Here is a 23,600-nt window from a genome sequence, read left to right as displayed (position 1 = left end):
GATAGGAAACACTGTCACCACCGATAAATCCACTATAATTGAGAATTTCAATATGCATTTTTCTACGGCTGGCCATGCTTTCCACCTGGCTACCCCTACCCCGGTCAATAGCACTGCACCCCCCACAGCAACTCGCCCATGCCTTCCCCATTTCTCCTTCTCCCAAATCCAGTCAGTTGATGTTCTGAAAGAGCTGCAAAATCTGGACCCCTACAAATCAGCCGGACTAGACCATATGGACCCTTTCTTTCTAAAATTATCAGCCGAAATTGTTGCAACCCCTATTAGTAGCCTGTTCAACCTCTCTTTCGTATCGTCTGAGATTCCCAAAGATTGGAAAGCAGCTGCGGTCATCCCCCTCTTCAAAGGGGGGGACACTCTTGACCCAAACTGCTACAGACCTATATCTGTCCTACCCTGCCTTTCTAAGGTCTTTGAACAAACAGATTACCGACCATTTGAATCCCACCATACCTTCTCCGCTATGCAATCTGGTTTCAGAGCTGGTCATAGGTGCACCTCAGCCATGCTCAAGGTCCTAAACAATATCTTAACCGCCATCGATAAGAAACAATACTGTGCAGCCGTATTCATTGACCTGGCCAAGGCTTTCGACTCTGTCAATCACCACATTCTTATTGGCAGACTCGATAGCCTTGGTTTCTCAAATGATTGCCTCGCCTGGTTCACCAACTACTTCTCTGATAGAGTTCAGTGTGTCAAATCTGAGGGCCTGTTGTCCAGGCCTCTGGCAGTATCTATGGGGGTGCCACAGGGTTCAATTCTTGGGCTGACTCTTTTCTCTGTGTACTTCAATGATGTCGCTCTTGCTGCTGGTGATTCTCTGATCCACCTCTACGCAGACGACACCATTCTGTATACTTCTGGCCCTTCTTTGGACACTGTGATATCAACCCTCCAGGCAAACTTCAATGCCATACAACTCTCCTTCCGTGGCCTCCAATTGCTCTTAAATACAAGTAAAACTAAATGCATGCTCTTCAACCGATCGCTGCCTGCACCTGCCCGCCCGTCCAACATCACTACTCTGGACGGTTCTGACTTATATGTGGACAACTACAAATACCTAGGTGTCTTGTTATACTGTAAACTCTCCTTCCAGACTCATATCAAACATCTCCAATCCAAAGTTAAATCTATAATTGGCTTCCTATTTCGCAACAAAGCATCCTTCACTCATGCTGCCAAACATATCCTTGTAAAACTGACCATCCTACTGATCCTCGACTTCGGCGATGTCATTTGCAAAATAGCCTCCAATACCCTTCTCAATAAATTGGATGCAGTCTATCACAGTGCCATCCGTTTTGTCACCAAAGCCCCATATACTTCCCATCACTGCGACCTGTACGCTCTCGTTTGCTGGCCCTCGCTTCATACTCGTCGCCAAACCCACTGGCTCCAGGTCATCTACAAGACCCTGCTAGGTAAAGTCCCCTCTTATCTCAGCTCGCTGGTCACCATAGCAGCACTCACCTGTAGCACGCGCTCCAGCAGGTATATCTCTCTGGTCACCCCCAAAACCAATTCTTCCTTTGGCCGCCTCTCCTTCCAGTTCTCTGCTGCCAATGACTGGAACGAACTACAAAAATCTCTGAAACTGGAAACACTTATCTCCCTCACTAACTTTAAGCACCAGCTGTCAGGGCAGCTCACAGATTACTGCACCTGTACATAGCCCATCTATAATTTAGCCCAAACAACTACCTCTCCCCCTTCTGTATTTATTTATTCTCCTTTGCACCCCATGATTTCTATCTCTACTTTGCACTTTCTTCCACTGCAAATCTACCATTCCAGTGTTTTACTTGCTATATTGTATTTACTTTGCCATCACTGCCTTTTTTTGCCTTTACCTCCCTTGTCTCACCTCATTTGCTCACATTGTATATAGACTTATTTTCTACTGTATTATTGACTGTATGTTTGTTTTAGTCCATGTGTAACTCTGTTGTATGTGTCGAACTGCTTTGCTTTATCTTGGCCAGGTTGCAATTGTAAATGAGAACTTGTTCTCAACTTGCCTAACTGGTTAAATAAAGGTGAAATAATGTATTTTTTTAAAATGTGGATATTGAAGCAACATCTCAAGACATCAGTCAGGAATTTAAAGCTTGGTCGCAAATGGGTCTTCCAAATGGACAATGACCCCAAACATACTTCCAAAGTTGTGGCAAAATGGCTTAAGGACAACAAAGTCAAGGTATTGGAGTGGCCATCACAAACCCCTGACCTCAATCCTATAGAAAATTTGTGGGCGGAACTGAAAAAGCGTGTGCGAGCAAGGAGGCCTACAAACCTGACTCAGTTACACCAGCTCTGTCAGGAGGAATTGGCCAAAATTCACCCAACTTATTGTGGGAAGCTTGTGGAAGGCTACCTGAAATGTTTGACCCAAGGTCAACAATTTAAAGGCAATGCTACCAAATACTAATTGAGTGTAAGTTAACTTCTGATCCACTGGGAATGTGATGAAAAAAATTAAAGCTGAAATAAATAATTCGCTCTACTATTATTCTGACATTTCAAATGTTTTAAATAGTGGTGATCCTAACTGACCCAATACAGGGAATTGTTACTAGGATTAAATGTCAGGAATTGTGAAAAACTGAGTTTAAATGTATTTAGCTAAGGTGTATGTAAACTTCTGACTTCAACTGTAGCTATTTCCCTGTTCTCGCCGCCAACAGCATTGGCTTTGTAGCAGCCTAACTTCTCTCCCAGCATCAATACAGGCGTCCGTCTGGATGTCTAGAGCGTGTAGGATATGATTCCATCCATATAGCTATGTAGACTCAGTTTATTAGGGTCTGAGGGAGTGAGTGGTTTAGGAGCAGCCTGCCGTCCTCTGTTTCCCCCTGTGTGAGATCCCACTCCTCCAGTTAAGGCTCTGAAATCTGGGCGGGGTAGACAAAGCCATTCTCCCACATTAAGTGATTATTTGTCTTGGCATGGGAAGCGCTGAGCACTGGGACTGGCCTGAACATTCTGTCCGACTGCACAGATAGGGCTGTCTACTGGCTGTCAATAGGCCACAGCTGTTCTGTTCTCCACGCCTCATTTGCTGGGCTCAGTTGAAAGGTGTGCGACGCCACCCCATGGCTGAATGGTAGTTGCCTAGCACCCTAAAACTGTATAGAGACCACTCATTCTCTTACATAACTTGTAAATGTAGAACTATAGTTTATCATTGTTTGACAGATATCCAGTTCAAATGTGTTGCCACAGTAGTGTTGACGCAGATCAATACTGTATGTGTTGTGATACGGGTTATGCCCACTCTCCCTGCAGAACATTCCAGTACCAAGTCATCCCTCCCATCTGGGAACAGCAGATGGAAGAGGAAGATACGTGCTAGTGAGTAGACCACCTCTGCTGTTGATTATCTGACATTATACTTATATCCGTCCTATCTATATCACCTCCTTATTCTCCTACAGGCATTTCACCCCTTCTTATTCCCTGCTGTGGTGTTACTAGCTCTGATATTTGTGTTTTGTAAAAGTGTTAGAATTTTCACTGCAATGCATAGAGAGCTGTTGCCTATGGTGCTCTGGTAATGTACTTCATTAATAATCCCAATGAGAAAAAATGACAGTACACTGACTGATGGTGTTGAAGTCTTGCGTGTGAATCTGAGCTAAATGAAAGATTTAAAAGCTGAAGTGAGATCTCACACACACTAGAGGGAGCTGGTGTTCTCTGGGAATAATATTTTTCATTTTTGTTTTGGTCTAGAGTTGTCTACAATTGAATTAGATTCGTGTTTGGACAAGGTTACTTTTTGGGATAGACTGCATTATAACTGCTCTCTTGCTGATAAAACATGATTCTGGTTACTTCAACTCTATCGAACTGTAAAGACCCTTATTATACACAATGACAACACAGGTTGTTTGTGTGTTAATTAGCATGTATCTGAGGAGCGTGTTAAGTCTGATCTACCAATTTCAGTTTAATCCACCAGAAAATAAATAACAAATATTAAAACATATTATGGTTAAACTCAAATATACTAATTCAATTATTTTTTTTAAAGATCATTTTAGGAAGATTTTTTTTAACTGTATAATCTTTGTAAATAGGACTGGTGGAGTTAGTGCATTCAGTCAGACCCCTTGACTTTTTTCATATTTTGTTACGTTACAGCCTTATTCTAAAATTGATTCAATCGTTTCCCCCACCCTCATCGTTCTACATACACTAGCCCATAATGACAAAGCAAAAACACGTTTTTAGAATAAGTATTCAGACCCTTTACTCTGTACTTTGTTGAAGCACCTTTGGCAGCGATTACAGCCTTGAGTCTTCTTGGGTATGACGCCACAAACTTGGAACACCTGTTTTCGGAGGTTCTCCCATTCTCTGCAGATCCTCTCAACTGTATGCCCTCACTACATATTTGTCGCCAAACCCACTGGCTCCAGGTCATCTATAAGTCTTTGCTAGGTAAAGCTCCGCCTGATCTCAGCTCACTGGTCACCATAGCAACACCCACCCATAGCACGCGCTCCGGCAGGTATATTTCACTGGTCATCCCCAAAGCAAACACTTCCTTTGGCCGCCTTTCCTTCCAGTTCTATGCTGCCAATGACTGGAACGAATTGCAAAAATCACTGAAGCTGGAGACTTATCTCCCTCTCTAACTTTAAGCATCAGCTGTCAGAGCAGCTTATCGATCATTGGCTGAGTACAGGTACAATCTGTAAATAGCACACCCAACTACCTCATCCCCATATTATTTATCCTCTTGTTCTTTTGCACCCCAGTATCTCTACTTGCACATCATCATCTGCACATCTATAATTCCAGTGTTAATTGCTAAATTGTAATTATCTCGTCGCTATGGCCTATTTATTACCTTACCTCCCGACTCTTCATTTGCACACACTGTATATAGATTTTTCTATTGTGTTATTGACTGTACATTCGTTTGTTTGTAACTCTGTTGTTTTTGTCGCACTGCTTTGCTTCATCTTGAACAGGTCACAGTTGTAAATGAGAACTTGTTCTCAACTGGCCTACCTGGTGAAATAAAATCAGAGGTCCAGTCAGAGGTCCTGAGCCCTCTGCAGCAGGTTTTCATCAAGCATTTCTCTGTTAATCTTTCCCTCAATCCTGACTAGTCTCCCAGTCGCTGCTGCTGAAAAACATCCCCACCGCATGATGCTGCCACCACTGTGCTTCACCGTAGGGATGGTGCCAGGTTTCCTCCAGACGTGACACTAGGTATTCAGGTCAAAGAGTTCAGTCTTGGTTTCATCAGACCAGATCATCTTGTTTAGGTGCTTTTTGGCAAACTCTAAGTGGGCTTTCATGCTTCTTACTGAGGAGTGGCTTCCATCTGGCCTCTCTACCATAAAGGCCTGATTTGATGGAGTGCTGCAAAGATGGTTGTCCTTCTGGAAGGTTCTCCCATCTCCACAGAGAAACTCTGAAGCTCTGTCACAGTGACCATCGGGTTCTTATTCACCTCCCTGACCAGGCGGCCAGTTCTAGGAAGAGTCTTGGTGGTTCCAAACTTCAATGTTAGAATGGTGGAGGCCCCTGTGTTCTTGGGGACCTTCAATGATGCAGAAATGTTTTGGTAGCCTTCCCCAGATCTGTGCCTCGACACAATCCTGTCTCTGAGCTCTACGGACAATTCCTTCAACCTCATGGCTTGGTTTTTGCTCTTACATGCTCTGTCAACTGTGGGACCTTATATAGACAGGTATGTGCCTTTCCAAATCATGTCCAATCAATTGAATTTACCACAGGTAGAAACATCTCAAGGATGATCAATGGAAATAGGATGCACCTGATCTCAATTTCAAATATCATAAGTATCTGAATACTTATGTTAATTTTTATAAATGTGCTAAAATGTCTAAACCTGTTTTTGCTTTGTCATTATGGGGTATTGTGTGTAGATTGATAAAGAAACAACAATTTAATCTATTTCAGAATAAGGCTGTAACGTAACAAATATGTAAAAAGTGAAAGGATCTGGAATACTTTTCCGAGTGCACTGTATCTCACACATGCAGCTAACAAAATACATGGAAAAGTCTGCTCTACCCAAAATTACAACCAACTAAATGCATCATTACTGCAAAAAATGGAAGAGGGAAGGGGGAGAAGGAACTTGTCTGGCTGCCCTGCATTAAAGACCAAAATTGGTTAAGTAAAATTGTGATAAATGAAAAAATATACCAGTTTCATTTCAGGACCAAAAAAATTGACCGCTATGTCATATAGATTGCAAAATAGTTGGGATAAATTTTTCGATGTACCAATTCCATGCCACATGGTTTATGAACTGATTCCCAAAACATCTGATTCCAAACTTTTTTTCTATTTGAAATTATTTAACAAAATTCTTGCAACCAATAGAATTTCGTGTGCGCACATACATGCTTGCTTGCTTGCATGCATACATACATACATACACGCACACACACATCCCAGCTCTGCAGATTTTGCTATGAAGAGACAGAATCATTAGATAATTTGTTTTGGTACTGTCCATACATAGCTTGTTTTTGGTCACAGGTTCAGGAATGGCTGAAGAATTGCAACATTTACCTGGAGCTAACTGCAAATAGCACTGCCGGGTGATTTGAAAAATCATAGTCAATTGCTCAATAATATAATACTCTTTAAAAAAAATAATTAAATGTACAATCTTTAGAAACTATGAGAATAGCAAGGTTCAGAACTTTTGTGAAACATAACAGCACAGTTAAAAATATATGTCAAACACCAAAACTGGATGTGGTTCAAAGATGGATGGGAGGAGTTGAGTGGACCTGACGGGTTGGACAAAGTAACCAATGTAAAATGTAAATAGGTTCAGAACTTTTGTGAAACAGTACAGTTAAAAATATATGGCAAATGGGATGGTCTTCAGAAGTAGATGGGAGGGGTTGAGGGTAGCTGAAGGATGGGACTAAAAACAAACAAAAGATAACCATTGTAAGATATACTGTGTCTGTATTTATAAAGTATGTTTAAGCTGGAAGTTGAAGCCTAAATGTTGTTCATTAGTTTACTCCAATTAGGGGAAACTAATAAAGGAAAATATATATACAAATAAAAAAGGTGTGTATGTATATATATTTAAAACACACACACACAATCTGGTGAATTGGGCAATGACGCAGACATTTACATTGATGGAAGCCACAATCTGTCTGCAATATTAAAGTCTGACCTACAGTAGCTGCATGAGCTCTGATCAAGCATGTTGTCTGTTATACTCTACTCCTTCAGCTCTCCCTCTCATCCTGGTGAGGCACTTCTCACGTGAAAAAGCTGCAGAAAAAGAAGAGCCCAACATTGAAGAGGCCAACTCTGATTTTGAGGAGATTGAACCACCGGTAAAGCACAATATTCAAACAGATACTTAACCATTTCCTGTGATATATAAACATTTCACATATTGCAACTGAGCAATAAAACAGGACTTTGTCTTTGTTCAGCAGGTCTCCCATGTTGGTCCTAAACCACCTGCAGATTCTCAGAATCAGAGTTCATCGATGGGTAAAGAAGAGTGCCAGGTCACAAAAGTGCCCCAGCTGGAGGAAGCAGTCGGCCGTAAGAAAAGGCTGACACTGTCCCTGTCTGAGAGAGAGAAACTCCTGGACTGGAACCTGGCTACTCGAGAGGAGGCCCAAGGCCCTGGAGGAGGAGATCCTTCGACACATCCCAAACCTGGGGACCAGATCCCCCCGAAAGACCTATTGCCTCGGGTAGAGGCAGAACCAGTCCCAGCTCAGCCCCAGCCAGTTCCGTCCGCATTCCAGGTGTGGGCCAATGCTTTCAGGAGGTCTTTTGGAGTATCAAGGACAACAACAGACTCCAACACGGTTGTCACCAGGAGGAAAAACAACAGTCCCACCAAGCGTAGGCCTCTGTCTGATGGAGCCTTCAGCTTTAGCTCCCTGTTTGGGGATACCGCCCAAAGCCAGGAGGCCCAACCAGTGGAAGTGGGGCCGAAGAGCCAGCCGTCCCCACATCCACTCAAGGCCTCCATGGGTGACAGACCCACAGACCTGCCCACGCTACTGGAACAGGTCTCCCTAGGCAGCAACAAGTCTGTAGGATCCTTCACCACAGACGACATGGCTTCACTGCCGCCCAGGAAGCTCAACTTTTTCTCCTCCCTGAGGCTGAAGAAGAGGGGGGGACCGGAGAGCGTGGGAGTGGGGGGTCAGGAGAAGGACATCAGGACCATCCTGTCCAACATCAGGAACCAAGGTCAGGGGTCAGGACTCAAGCGAGGATGTGATGAGAGTTATGTTATATGCTTCTACTCCCTTGTCACCGTTGAATTTCACATGGAGCTAATAAATACAACAATGCTATTAATACAGTACATGCTATAAATGAGAAGATTACTATAGTAGCCTATACTTAGTGTTTTAATGTAAATAACATAGTTGAAGTGCGTGTACAACTACTTTCTATACACAGCCTCCAGCAAACAGCAGAAAGATGAGTCCGACTCCTCAAGTGACGATGAGCAGGTCCCAGCCAAACAGAAGGTAAGGGCCCTGTTCCAAAACTCTTACATGCATCAATCCTTCCTACCTTCCTCTGAAATAATCACTGACAATGTATGGGTCTAATCCTGAATGCTTATTGGTTAAAACCGCATTCCAGCCTGTGTCTATTCCACAAGTTACCACTGGCTAAATTTGTGACGTTAAAATGCCTATTTACAGTACTCTGTTGCGTATTCAGATGGAATCTACTGTCGCATCAGCCCAGCCATGCAATTTATTAACTTGATCTCCACTATTAAAAGCATTTAGACATTATCTTACATTTCGTTAACATGAACATTTAGTTTTCAACAGCAGAGATTTGTATAAACCTTGCCGTCTGTCTCCGATATTTGCAACAGCGTTTCTCAGCCAGTCGAAATCATAAATCAGCTGGCATCATTTTTAGGGATATATATATATACAAAGAAATATTAATTGAAAAAAGGTCAAACGTAACAAAGTGCAGCTAATTTGCAGTCTAGTTTCAGTTTGAAGTGATTGTGTTAGCTGTGTTGTTCGCTAGTTCCTCTGAACAACAATGTACTGACGAAACAGCACATTTTCTATGCAAGGCGAAATCGAGCCTCATTACTTCATTGTTATGGATGTATCCAAATAAATGTCTCTAGAAAACACCTTATGCAAATGTGGCTACTTTGCTGTTATTATGGCTGCATTCTTTGATGTGACTAAGTTAGCCGTAGTTGGCTGGCTAGCAAGCAAGGGATAAGAATTTTGCCAGACAGTTTGGCAATGGAACATTTAGGACGAACCATTGGGTTGTGTCAATAGACACAGAAAAAAAAAGACTGAACGACAGGGGACAGGGTCTCATCTCTAGCAACAGAACCGATAGAACGAACTAAACATAATAAATAAAAATAAATGACAGGTGAAAGCTTACTTACACCAATCCATGTCAAGTCAGATCAGTGATTTAAAAGCAGCTCTCCTCAAGGCGGAGGATACAGAAGAGACATGAAGAGACGGGTCAGGACCCGAGAACAGATAATCCATACTCCATTAGAGAGGCTTTACTGGGAAGGCTGAAGAAGCACATCATGACCTGCTCATATCACCTTACATACGGGGAGGAAATCCCAATCTGGTGTTGTAATAGGTCTTGGCCATGGCTTCACAGCACACCACACACATACCACCCTCTTTTTTTGAGCACCATTTTGCAGCTCTCTGTTAGGAACTGCCTTGTTTACTTAACAGAATTACTACCACTGCCACTTTCAAACCATCTCTGCTACTTCCGCCAGGATCAAGTGCAGGTCAATCGCATGACTGATAAGATACTGTGTCAGATTGATATGCCCAGACCCCTAATAGTTGGGACTACGATCCGAGGGGTTTAACTCTGGTGGGAGGTAACTGTTGTGTGACACTGTCTTGTCGGTCTATGTTTAGTTCCATGGGAGCTCGGAGAGACAGAGGAGGAGACGGGAGAAGACTGTGATTCAACAGGCCAAGCGAGAGCAGCTGAAGAGGCTCCACAGAGCCCAGGTACTGTAGAGCACATAGACAACAAAACAGCACTACCACACCAGAGGCCTTCCGTTTTCATTCGCCATTCATTTACATTTTTTATATTTAAGCAATAAGGCCCGAGGGGGTGTGGTATATGGCCAATATACCACGGCTAAGGGCTGTTCTTATGCACGACGCAACGCGGAATGTCTAGATACAGCTCTTAGCCATTATGTTCAGTAATCCAGAGGCTCGAGCGGTCACGACGGGTCAGACACAAATTCCAAATAGTATCCGTAAAGTTCGTAGAATCATGTCAAACGTTTTTACAATCAATCAATTTATAATCAATCCTCAGTTTGTTTTTACAATAAATAATTGATACCGTAGCATTTTCAATAGGAGAGAGAGAGAAAATGTCTGCTCCAAGCTGTTGGTGCATGCAAAACTCTGCTGGCACCCAGCCATCCAATGACGCGATGTGATCGTTCTTGCTCATTTTTCAGAATAAAAGGCTGAAACTATGTCTAAAGACTGTTCACACCATGTGGAAGCCATAGTGAAAGGAATCTGGTTGATATCCCTTTAAATGGAGGGAAGGCAGGAAATGGAACAGAGAGCTTTCAGGAAAAACAGCACCTCCGGGTTGGATATACCTCAGGTTTTCGCCTGCAATATCAGTTCTGTTATACTCACAGACAATGTTTGACAGTTTTGGAAACTTTAGTGTTTTCTATCCTAATCTGACAATTATATGTATATTCTAGTTTCTGGGCCTGAGAAATAGGCAGTTTCATTTGGGTACGTTTTTCATCCAAACATCAAAATACTGCCCCCTACACTCAACAGGTTAAGGGCTTGTAGGTAAGCATTTCACGGTAAGGTCTACACTTGTTGTATTCGGCACATGTGACACAGTTTTGATTTGAATTAGAGCAGTAAAAATACATGTTGTCATACCCGTGGTTTACAGCGCCCCACAGCTGTAAGCCAATCAGAATTCAGGGCTCAAACCACCCAGTTTATAAGGATTCTCTCAAACATTTGACTCACTAATGATCTCTTCCACAAATGTATTTGATTTGTTGGGTGATGAATGGGATATAAATATTGTGTGTTGAGCCATTGTGAGGCTGCCTTGGTTGAATCTGACCTGGTGTTTATTGTGTGAAGATCATCCAGAGGCAGCTGGAGGAAGTGGGGGAGAAGCAGAGAGACCTGGAGGAGAGAGGGGTGACCATTGAGAAGGTCCTTCGAGGTGAAACCCCAGGTGAGCTACACTGTCCCAACAGAATGCACGTTTGTCATCTCATGCTGTGTGGATTGATTCCAACAGCTGCACCGCGTATGAGTGATGTAAATACACAAGTGTATCCATTCGGTTGACGTAGCTCTATGACTCGGGGCCAGAGCATTTTATGAAATTATGACAAAGGAATGGAGGGGTTAAAATCAGAATGTTCAGTAAGTGAGTGTTATGTCCTTGAATCAGAGTGGCCTTATCTCTGAAGGTAACACACAAAGACATGGCACATGAAGACTGAGCTATGCACAGAGAGTGGAGAAAGGCACTGTTTGTAATGGAACTGTCTTAGTTTGACGTCAGCCAAGAACATATAGTTGAGACATGAAAACACTGGATTCAGAATGACCTATGCTCAGGAATAGTTTTCCTGTTTCTGTGAGGTTTGCAAGTGGCAATGCTTTTCTAATAATTATTTCAATTTCCTTATCTAGAGTAGGCCAAGTCTAGAGTCAGAACTGCACTGATGCCTTTGCTAGGAAAATGCATAATAAAAACTACCAAATTATAGTCATTTGCATTCAACCACAATAACAATTTTAAGTTGAAATTGTTTAGAAATCACTGCGGTGGCAATTGGCCTTGTGAAGAGAGGAAGGACGGGGGAAAGCTTTCCCATGTTTCATTAGCCTTGCACATGGTGATATACAAGTTAGTCATTAAAGACAGCTACTTTATAATGAAAAATGGTTATTCCTGCTAGTCTTTTCAAAAGTCATCTTTTCATACTGGTAATCATATTCCTCAAAGGTAAATTGTGTTTTGCCAGAATTGTAAATTAGAAATGTGTTTGTTGCTTCTGCACTCTCCAGATAAAGAATGATTGAGAGTTTAACCATAATTAGCTGTTCCTTTTATTATAATTTCATTAAATTAAATTACAGTGCATAAAAAGCACACAAACGTAGCCCTGAGTAATGCAGTTGTTTCATCCAAGTTTGTGTCCTTCTATTGTTAAATGGAAAGCACATCTCCTGTGTAAAGACCTTTTTGATCTCATGTTTTGTTCTATAGTCAGGCTCAATGTTAAAAGCCTCCTCAGAGACTGAGTGTCTGTGGTCTAAGTACCATTGAGTACAGTGAATGGCCTTGCAAATTCTGATTCAAAAACTACAGGGAGAGTGTCTCTTGTGATGCGGGCCTGAAGGGCAGCGGCAGCAGTGGCAACCATTGTGCCTGTTTACATGGCTTTGTTTGGATAATTGAATTAAGGCAGAGGCCGAAGGTCTCATGGCTCAATAGGCTCTTTGTTCATTGATATTATTCAGACTCCGACTGGATTGCAAGAGGGTAGGAGTAGGTGTCAGACAATGACCTGAGTGTATATGATTGGCAAGATTCTAAGTATGAAAAAGTTTAGGATTTTTTTATGTCAGTCTTCCTTTATTTGTCTTTATTCAATTGATGGATGTTTGCAGGGGTATTTGAAGGCCAGGGTCACAGTGCTGTACAGTATATGGCAATGGGAGAGAAAAGGTTTCCTACACAGTTGAGAGAAAACAGTCTGACAAAGAAGACCGAGCATAATGGTTCATTTAAAAAATAAATAAAAAAATTAATAAATACTTTATTTAACCAGGTAGGCCAGTGGAGGACAAGTTCTCATTTACAACTGCGACCTGGCCAAGATAAAGCAAAGCAGTGCGACACAAACAACAGAGTTACACATGGAATAAACAAATGTACAGTCAATAACACAATAGGAAAAAAACTATATACAGCTTGTGCAAATGAGGTAAGATTAGGGAGGTAAGGCAATAAATAGGCGAGGTAATTACAATTGAGCAATTAAACACTGGAGTGATAGATGTGCAGATGATGATGTGAAATTAGAGATACTGGGGTGCAACGGAGCAAATAAATAAATAACAATATGGGGATGAGGTAGTTGGATGGGTAATTTAGAGATGGGCTATGTACAGGTGCAGTGATAGGTGAGCCGCTCTGACAGCTGACGCTTAAAGTTAGTGAGGGAGATATGAGTCTCTAGCTTCAGTGATTTGCAGTTCGTTCCAGTCATTGGCAGCAGAAAACTGGAAGGAAAGGCGTCCAAAGGAAGTGTTGGATTTGGGGATGACCAGTGAAATATACATGCTGGAGCGTGTGCTATGGGTGGGTGTTGCTATGGTGACCAGTGAGCTGAGATCAGGCGGGGCTTTACCTAGCAAAGACTTATAGATGACTTGAAGCCAGTGGGTTTGGCGACGAATATGGAGCGAAGGCCAGCCATCGAGAGCATACAGGTCGCAGTGGTGGGTAGTATATGGGGCTTTGGTGACAAAACGGATGGCACTGTGATAGACTGCATCCAATTTGCTGAGTAGAGTGTTGGAGGCTATTTTATAAATGACATCGCCGAAGTCAAGGACCGGTAGGATAGTTTTACGAGGGTATGTTTGGTAGCATGAGTGAAGGATGCTTTGTTGCGAAATAGGAAGCTGATTCTAGATTTAATTTTGGATTGGAGATGCTTCATGTGAGTCTGAGAGGGGGAGTGTACAGTCTAAGCAGACACCAAGGTATTTGTAATTGTCCACATATTCTAAGTCCGAACCATCCAGAGTAGTGATGCTGAACAGGCGGGCAGGTGCGGGCAGCGATCGGTTAAAGAGCATACATTTAGTTTTGCTTGCATTTAAGAGCAGTTGGTGGCCACGGAAGGAGAGTTGTATGGCATTGAAGATCGTCTGGAGGTTAGTTAACACAGTGTCCAAAGAAGGGCCAGAAGTATACAGAATGGTGTCATCTGCGTAGAGGTGGATCAGAAAATCACCAGCAGCAAGAGCGACATCATTGATGTATACAGAGAAGAGTCGGCCCGAGAATTGAACCCTGTGGCACCCCCATAGAGGCTGCCAGAGGTTTGGACAACAGGCCCTCCGATTTAACCCACTGAACTCTGTCTGAGAAGAAGTTGGTGAACCAGGCGAGGCAGTCATTTGAGAAACCAAGGCTGTTGAGTCTGCCGATAAGAATGCGGTGATTTACAGAGTCGAACGCCTTGGTTGATGAATACGGCTGCACAGTATTGTATTTTATTGATGGCGGTTATGATATCGTTTAGGACCTTGAGCGTGGCTGTGGTGCATGACCAGCTCTGAAACCAGATTGCATAGTGGAGAAGGTACGGTGCGATTCGAAATGGTCGGTGATCTGTTTGTTAACTTGGCTTTCAAAGACTTTAGAAAGCAGGGCAGGATGGATATAGGTCTGTAACAGTTTGGGTCTAGAGTGTCTCGCCCCTTTTAAAGAGGGGGATGACCACAGCTAGTAATAGGGGTTGCAACAATTGCGGCGGATAATTTTAGAAAGAGAGGGTCCAGATTGTCTTGCCCAACTGATTAGTAGGGGTCCAGATTTTGCAGCTCTTTCAGATCATCAGCTATCTGGATTTGGGTGAAGGAGAAATGGGGGAGGTTTGGGCAAGTTGCTGTGGGGTGTGCAGGGCTGTTGACTGGGGTAGGGGTAGCCAGGTGGAAAGCATGGCCAGCCGTAGAAAAATGCTTATTAAAATTCTAAATTATCGTTGATTTATCGGTGGTGACAGTGTTTCCTAGCCTCAGTGCAGTGGGTAGCTGGGAGGAGGTGCTCTTATTCTCCATGAACTTTACAGTGCCCCAGAACTTATCTGTTCCTGGTTCAAAATGTTGTGAATGGGGCATGCTTATTTAAGATGGTGAGGAAAGCACTTTTAATGAATTACCAGGCATCCTCTACTGATGGAATAAGGTCAATATCCTTCCAGGATACCCGGGCCAGGTCGATTAGAAAGGCCTGAAGTGTTTTAGGGGGTGTTTTACAGTGATGAGGGATGGTCGTTTGACCGCAGACCCAATACGGACGCAGGCGATGAGGCAGTGATCGCTGAGATCCCGATTGAAGACAGCAGAGGTGTATTTAGAGGGCAGGTTTGTCAGGATGATATCTATCAGGGTGCCTGTGTTTACAGATTTGGGGTTGTACTTGGTAGGTTCATTAATAATTTGTGTGAGATTGAGGGCATCAAGCTTAGATATAGCAACGAATCAGAAGCATTAGGAGCTGTCTTTCAATCAAACACACTCTACGAATGGGTCTGTTTCATATAATGTAGCTGTAGTCAGTGTAATGCTCAGTGTTAGTATATGTAAAAAAAATACATTTAGCCTGTTGTCCACAGGTTACACTGTCATGGAAGACCCAGACACGAGGTTGTTGGCCAAAATCTCGCGATACATGGCCCCATCCATCCTCCCCTCGGTGCAGTCGTCCTGTCCCTTTTGCAGAAAAGCATCCCCAAAGAATGATGTTTCCACCTCCATGCTTCATGGTTGGGATGGTGTTCTTGGGGTTGTACTCATCCTTCTTCTTCCTCCAAACACAGAGAGTGGCGTTTAGACCAAAAAGCTCTATTTTTGTCTCATCAGACCACATGACCTTCTCCCATTCCTCCTCTGGATCATCCAGATGGCCATTGGCAAACTTCAGACGGGCCTGGACATGCGCTGGCTTGAGCAGGGGGACCTTGCGTGCGCTGCAGGATTTTAATCCATGATGGTGTAGTGTGTTACTAATGGTTTTCTTTGAGACTGTGATCCCAGCTCTCTTCAGGTCATTGACCAGGTCCTGCCATGTAGTTCTGGGATGATCCCTCACCTTCCTCATGATCTTTGATGCCCCACGAGGTGAGATCTTGCATGGAGCCCCAGACCGAGAGTGATTGACCGTCATCTTGAACTTCTTCCATTTTCTAATAATTGAGCAAACAGTTGTTGCCTTCTCACGAAGCTGCTTGCCTATTGTCTGCTTGCCTAATTTTATCCCTGATGTCCTTACACAGCTCTCTGATCTTGGCCATTGTGGAGAGGCTGGAGTCTGTTTGATTGAGTGTGTGGACAGGTGTCTTTTATACAGGTAACAAGTTCAAACCGGTGCAGTTAATACAGGTAATGAGTGGAGAACAGGAGGGCTTCTTAAAGAAAAACTAACAGGTCTGTGAGAGCTGAAATTCTTACTGGTTGGTAGGTGATCAAATACTTATGTCATGCAATAAAATGCAAATTAATTACTTAAAAATCATACAATGTGATTTTCTGGATTTTTGTTTTAGATTCAGTCTCTCACAGTTGAAGTGTACCTATGATTTTTTTTTAAATGACAGACCTCGACATGCTTTGTAAGTAGGAAAACCTGCAAAATTGTCAGTGTATCAAATACTTGTTCTCCCCACTGTCTGTTGGAGACTGTTTCAACAGGCCAGGGGTTACAGGACCATTACTATGGCCATCTACTTTTACTTTACTGACTTTATTGTCCCCATGGGGAAATTTTGTTGTAGTGTCATGTACACATTTAAATTGGCGTTTAAATACAATACAAAACAAATTGACAATACAACTTTCATAACAGTTAACATAGAACTAAAAAGAGACTAGCCTGCTGGCCTTACTGGGTCGATAGGAACATTAGCCCGAGCTATTTAGGAGGGATATCACACCTGGCACAAATTATTGTCTAATTCTCTTTTTCCTGCCGATGGGTGCCCTATACCTGCGCCCAGAGGGGAGTAGTTCGAAGTCCGGGGACAGGGGGTGGCTTGGGTCTAAAATTATTTTGTGAGCCTTGCGGATGGCCTTAAAGATCTTAAAGATCTCATCCAGGCCTGTCTGTTTGACTCCAAGTACCTTGCTTGCTGTGGTGATAATCCTTCTCAGCATATTTCTCTGGTTGACAGTGGCATTGCCAAACCAACAAACAATACAAAAAGTTAAAATACTCTCAATGAAAGATTTGTAAAACAGAATAAGTATAGTACAGTCTACATTAAAAGATCCCAGCTTTTTGAGAAAGTACTGTCTGTTGATTCTTTTTGTATATCAGGTCTGTACGTTTACTCCATTGAAGCTTATTGTCCAAGAGGACACTCAGCTATTTGTGTTCCTTTACAATCTCTGTGTTCTGACCTCTGATGTTGCAGAGGTAGGTGTTGTACTCTTTCTGAAGTCTATGCACATCTCTTTGATTTTGTTGGTATTGAGGACCAAGTGTGATTTGTCACACCACTCTTCAAAGTCATTTAGGACCAGGCCATGGTGTTCCTCGTCATCATGCAACAGGCTGATCAAGGCAGTGTCATCAGCAAACTTACCGAGGTGTCTGTCAGGATGGGAACTAGTGCAACTATTAGTGTACAAGATGTACAGGAGTGGGGACAAAACACATCCCTGAGGAGAGCCTGTGTTGGTGGTGCGCATGTTTGACACGTGGGGACCTACTTTGACCCGCTGTGACCTCTGGCTCAGGAAGTCCAACAACCACAAGACCAGTTCCCCATCTAAGGAGAAGTCCCGAATGAGTCTGCAAGAATGTAAGGCTGGATTGTGTTGAAGGCAGAAGAAAAGTCAACAAACAAAACCCTGACATGGGATTTGGCACCCTCTAGATGTCTATAGACCGTGTTGAGGAGAGTAAGAATGGCAGAATCAACTCCTCTGCTGGGCTGATAGGCAAACTGCAATGGGTGAGGAGCTTCTGGGTGGCACTGAGAACATGACTTTTCACAATTTTCTCAAAGCATTTTATTAGTAAGGATGTCAAGGAGACAGGGTGGTAGTCATTCAGCACAGAGGGAATAGATGCTTTAGGAATGGGTGTAATTATTGAGTTTTTCCACAATACTGGCACTTGTTGCTGGTCGAGTGAGGACTGGAAAATGTCTATAAACACCAGGCAGTTGTTCAGCACAGTGCTTTAACACGTCCACTTGTCTGGGCTTTTGTGTACATTACATCCCCCGAACAACTTCACTACATCAGTATGTTTAGCAACAACCCTCTCAGACATTTGTAATGATGCTTCCATTTGTTTTACCTCCGACACAAAATTGTCTGATTCAAATCTTGGCTAATGAACGGAATGTTTTCTTCTCATGTTCTGGCCCTCATGTCTCCCAAGGTCAGCACTGGTTTTTCCTCTACCTACAGTGGGGAGAACAAGTATTTGATACACTGCTGATTTTGCAAGTTTTCCTACTTACAAAGCATGTAGAGGTCTGTAATTTTGTATCATAGGTACACTTCAACTGTGAGAGACGGAATCTAAAACAAAAATCCAGAAAATCACATTGTATGATTTTAATTAATTAATTTGGATTTTATTGCATGACATAAGTAGCCGGAATTCATCTCTGGTTGGTAGGTGATCAAATACTTATGTCATGCAATAAAATGCAAATTAATTACTTAAAATCATACAATGTGATTTTCTGGGTTTTGTTTTAGATTCCGTCTCTCACAGTTGAAGTGTACCTATGATAAAAAAATTACAGACCTCTACATGCTTTGTAAGTAGGAAAATCTGCAAAATCGGCAGTGTATCAAATACTTGTTCTCCCCACTGTATATGGGGGGCACTAGCCATGGATTTAATCCCTTGCCAGGCCACCCTTTAGTTACCCGAGGAGAGGGTCCTCTCCACTCTTTGCTTGTATGCCTCCTTGTCCACCAGTATCTGTCTTTTGATCTCACGTTGTACATCTCTTAAAGCCTGTCTATCACCCTCAGCATAAAGTACCTTCCTAATAAAGTAGTGATTTTAGATTTTTTGATACCCAAGGCTTATTGATAGAGAATATTTGACAGGTTTTAGTAGGCACAACTTACTCCACATAGTTTGAAATAACATCTGTGAGTTCATCAAGATCAGAGCTACTGTCCTCAAATACCTCCCACATAGTACAGTCAAAACACCCCTGGAGACAAGTGAAACTGTTGTCATTCCAGATCTACTGAATAACCCTGTGACAGGGAGCTTATTAGTCGACCTTGGACGTAATGAGGAATGAAGAAACGGGATGATCAAACTTCTATATTATCTGGGGTAGCTGATTCTGACCTTGCTCTCTCCCTCTATCAGACAAAGGTGATGGTCTCTCTGATGAGCACGAGCTCCTCCAAATGTGGTTCAAGCTGGTCCTGGAGAAGAACAAACTGGCACGCTATGAGGAAGAGCTAGTCATATTGTAAGTAGGAAAAGATGAGGCACACTGCATTCTCAGACACAGACCATCTTATGGAGTGAAGTGTGTTTGAAATTGGTTGTTTTGTCTATTAGTGCTCAGGAACTCGAGCTGGAGGACAGACAGAGTCAACTACAGATAGATCTACGACGCAGGATGTCAGTAGACGGTACGGGTCACACACTGTAATTGTAGTATGCGTTTGCGGTCCAGTTATAATACCTACCAGGTACCTCCCCAAAGCCTTAAACACGGGCACCCTCATAGATATCATCCTAACCAACTTCCCCTCTAAATACACCTCTGCTGTCTTCAACCAAGATCTCAGCGATCACTGCCTCATTGCCTGCATCCGTAATGGGTCAGCGGTCAAACGACCTCCTCTCATCACTGTAAAACGCTCCCTGAAACACTTCAGCGAGCAGGCCTTTCTAATCGACCTGGCCGGGGTATCCTGGAAGGATATTGACCTCATCCCGTCAGTAGAGGATGCCTGGATATTTTTTAAAAATGCCTTCCTAACCATCTTAAATAAACATGCCCCATTCAAGAAATTTAGAACCAGGAACAGATATAGCCCTTGGTTCTCCCCAGACCTGACTGCCCTTAATCAACACAAAAACGTCCTATGGCGTTCTGCATTAGCATCGAACAGCCCCCGTGATATGCAGCTGTTCAGGGAAGCTAGAAACCATTATACACAGGCAGTTAGAAAAGCCAAGGCTAGCTTTTTCAAGCAGAAATTTGCTTCTTGCAACACTAACTCAAAAAAGTTCTGGGACACTGTAAAGTCCATGGAGAATAAGAACACCTCCTCCCAGCTGCCCACTGCACTGAAGATAGGAAACACTGTCACCACTGATAAATCCACCATAATTGAAAATTTCAATAAGCATTTTTCTACTGCTGGCCATGCTTTCCACCTGGCTACTCCTACCCCTGTCAACAGCACTGCACCCCCAACAGCAACTCGCCCAAGCCTTCCCCATTTCTCCTTCTCCCAAATCCATTCAGCTGATGTTCTGAAAGAGCTGCAAAATCTGGACCCCTACAAATCAGCCGGGCTAGACAATCTGGACCCTTTCTTTCTAAAATTATCTGCCGAAATTGTTGCCACCCCTATTACTAGCCTGTTCAACCTCTCTTTCGTGTCGTCTGAGATTCCCAAAGATTGGAAAGCAGCTGCGGTCATCCCCCTCTTCAAAGGGGGGGACACTCTTGACCCAAACTGCTACAGACCTATATCTATCCTACCATGCCTTTCTAAGGTCTTCGAAAGCCAAGTCAACAAACAGATTACCGACCATTTTGAATCTCACCATACCTTCTCTGCTATGCAATCTGGTTTCAGAGCTGGTCATGGGTGCACCTCAGCCACGCTCAAGGTCCTAAACGATATCTTAACCGCCATCGATAAGAAACATTACTGTGCAGCCGTATTCATTGATCTGGCCAAGGCTTTCGACTCTGTCAATCACCACATCCTCATCGGCAGACTCAACAGCCTTGGTTTCTCAAATGATTGCCTCGCCTGGTTCACCAACTACTTCTCTGATAGAGTTCAGTGTGTCAAATCTGAGGGTCTGTTGTCCGGACCTCTGGCAGTCTCTATGGGGGTGCCACAGGGTTCAATTCTTGGACCGACTCTCTTCTCTGTATACATCAATGAGGTCGCTCTTGCTGCTGGTGAGTCTCTGATCCACCTCTACGCAGACGACACCATTCTGTATACTTCCGGCCCTTCTTTGGACACTGTGTTAACAACCCTCCAGGCAAGCTTCAATGCCATACAACTCTCCTTCCGTGGCCTCCAACTGCTCTTAAATACAAGTAAAACTAAATGCATGCTCTTCAACCGATCACTACCTGCACCTACCCGCCTGTCCAACATCACTACTCTGGACGGCTCTGACTTAGAATACGTGGACAACTACAAATACTTAGGTGTCTGGTTAGACTGTAAACTCTCCTTCCAGACCCATATCAAACATCTCCAATCCAAAGTTAAATCTAGAATTGGCTTCCTATTTCGCAACAAAGCATCCTTCACTCATGCTGCCAAACATAACCTTGTAAAACTGACCATCCTACCAATCCTCGACTTTGGCGATGTAATTTACAAAATAGCCTCCAATACCCTACTCAACAAACTGGATGCAGTCTATCACAGTGCAATCCGTTTTGTCACCAAAGCCCCATACACTACCCACCATTGCGACCTGTACGCTCTCGTTGGCTGGCCCTCGCTTCATACTCGTCGCCAAACCCACTGGCTCCATGTCATCTACAAGACCCTGCTAGGTAAAGTCCCCCCTTATCTCAGCTCGCTGGTCACCATAGCATCTCCCACCTGTAGCACACGCTCCAGCAGGTATATCTCTCTAGTCACCCCCAAAACCAATTCTTTCTTTGGCCGCCTCTCTTTCCAGTTCTCTGCTGCCAATGACTGGAACGAACTACAAAAATCTCTGAAACTGGAAACACTTATCTCCCTCACTAGCTTTAAGCACCAACTGTCAGAGCAGCTCACAGATTACTGCACCTGTACATAGCCCACATATAATTTAGCCCTATCAACTACCTCTTTCCCAACTGTATTTAATTTATTTATTTATTTTGCTCCTTTGCACCCCATTATTTTTATTTCTACTTTGCACATTCTTCCATTGCAAAACTACCATTCCAGTGTTTTACTTGCTATATTGTATTTACCTTGCCACCAAGGCCTTTTTTTTGCCTTTACCTCCCTTCTCACCTCATTTGCTCACATTGTATATAGACTTGTTTATACTTTATTATTGACTGTATGTTTGTTTTACTCCATGTGTAACTCTGTGTTGTTGTATCTGTCGAACTGCTTTGCTTTATCTTGGCCAGGTCGCAATTGTAAATGAGAACTTGTTCTCAACTTGCCTACCTGGTTAAATAAAGGTAAAATAAAAAATAAATAAATAAATAATACATTCGCGGCCCATTATCTTTGGAACTTGTCCTTTATCTGTGGAACTTGTTGAGAATGTTTTCTAAATGACCATGTCCTACTTTGTCCATCTGTCTGTCTCCACCCCTCCTTCTCCTCCTCTACCATTTTACATTCTCTCCTTTCCAATGGCCCTTTGCAGACTCCAGGAAGAGCTCCAGTGAGCTGGCGGAGGAGCAGCAGATGCTGACCGAGATCATGAAGGTGGTGGAGAGGAGAGACACTCTGGTCAGCCTGCTGGAGGAGCAGCGGCTGCAGGAGAGGGCTGAGGACAGAGACCTGGAGAGCCTGGTGCTGTCTAGGGGCTACCAGTTCCATTGGACCTGAGGAGTTGCATCCCTCTGGGGCAGGGAAAATGATAACAGTACCATGCAGCTCTATGGGTAGAGGCGACAAGTGACTACACTACCGGATTTGGCCTCAGTCGGCATGTTGACCTTTTGAATATGTATATAGGTTTTACTTGTCAATTCCTACTTGAGGATCACGTCTCTTATAGACCTGAGGGTTGTACATCCAGTGTCTGTATGCCTAGTCTCTCTTGGCAGCCTTCTGAGATTACTGTATGCCTAACCAAGAACACCTCATATTCTGTCGTATGAATGGAATAAATGAAATATGATTTAGTTTTTTTGAATTTGTCAGTTGCACTGGAAAGCACTTAGAAACACTACAGAAACCCAAAGATTCATCCTATCAAGTATGTTTTCGCTCTCAAAGCAAAATGTATTTTGTATGTGTTGGTCTCTATTGTAGGTCTCTACTGTTCATGTGTTGTGCTGTTGTGTTGAGAAGCACTGGAAAAACTACTGTATGTTGTATAACTTAGTCTGCACTATACCAAGGAACTTAATCCACTAATACACCAAGTTGAGACTGTGTCAGTGGTCATGGTTGTCCATGTTTATCATTTTCCACGGGACTTTTGACTATTATTCCTGCATGTTGTCTATCCTAGTACTCAGTACTGACCACAACCAACAGGATTTTATTCACTTTTTTGAGTCCTCCTTGCCCAACTTTGTTGGTTCAATTGATTTAGTTTGATATGAGTTTAGGGGTGTCTCCATAGCACAATAAATTGAGTTATTAAATCCTAAACTGACAGACTGATCTGTTGCTGTTTATTTTTATTCTGTAAAGATTTGATGAAATAAAATATATTTAATAGAGAATTGAAGTGTATTTGGTCATGATTTATAGATATGACATAATATTGAGAGGACCATAGTTTATGGTGGCATTAGAATAAAGTCTGTCTATCCATAGTGATACTACCATAAGTGTTTGTCA

At 43.0% G+C, this 23,600-nt stretch overlaps 1 protein-coding gene across 8 annotated transcripts in view; it reads left to right on the top strand.

The window, feature by feature from the left end:
• The window catches only part of mical2b (microtubule associated monooxygenase, calponin and LIM domain containing 2b), an 89,419-nt gene extending 65,937 nt beyond the window's left edge, over window positions 1-23,482 (top strand). For 5 of the 8 annotated variants that reach the window (XM_021575478.3, XM_021575471.3, XM_090211439.1 and 2 more), the window contains 9 exons: window positions 3,313-3,378; window positions 7,276-7,382; window positions 7,485-8,262; window positions 8,479-8,549; window positions 9,969-10,064; window positions 11,202-11,298; window positions 19,225-19,330; window positions 19,423-19,496; window positions 22,450-23,482. In XM_021575478.3, coding sequence (XP_021431153.3) covers window positions 3,313-3,378; window positions 7,276-7,382; window positions 7,485-8,262; window positions 8,479-8,549; window positions 9,969-10,064; window positions 11,202-11,298; window positions 19,225-19,330; window positions 19,423-19,496; window positions 22,450-22,634 — 1,580 coding nt within the window. In that variant the 3' untranslated portion in view covers window positions 22,635-23,482. The remainder of the gene's footprint in view (window positions 1-3,312; window positions 3,379-7,275; window positions 7,383-7,484; window positions 8,263-8,478; window positions 8,550-9,968; window positions 10,065-11,201; window positions 11,299-19,224; window positions 19,331-19,422; window positions 19,497-22,449) is intronic. The other 3 variants (XM_090211449.1, XM_036958151.2, XM_090211453.1) reach the window with 1 other exon arrangement.
• The last annotated feature ends 118 nt before the right edge of the window (window positions 23,483-23,600 follow it).

This window comes from Oncorhynchus mykiss, chromosome 2, assembly GCF_057628025.1.
Source record: "Oncorhynchus mykiss isolate SJ-2025 chromosome 2, ASM5762802v1, whole genome shotgun sequence".
Classification (NCBI taxonomy): domain Eukaryota; kingdom Metazoa; phylum Chordata; class Actinopteri; order Salmoniformes; family Salmonidae; genus Oncorhynchus; species Oncorhynchus mykiss.
The sequence above is the reverse complement of the archived record's forward strand: the minus strand, read 5'-3'. Positions and strand labels throughout refer to the sequence as shown.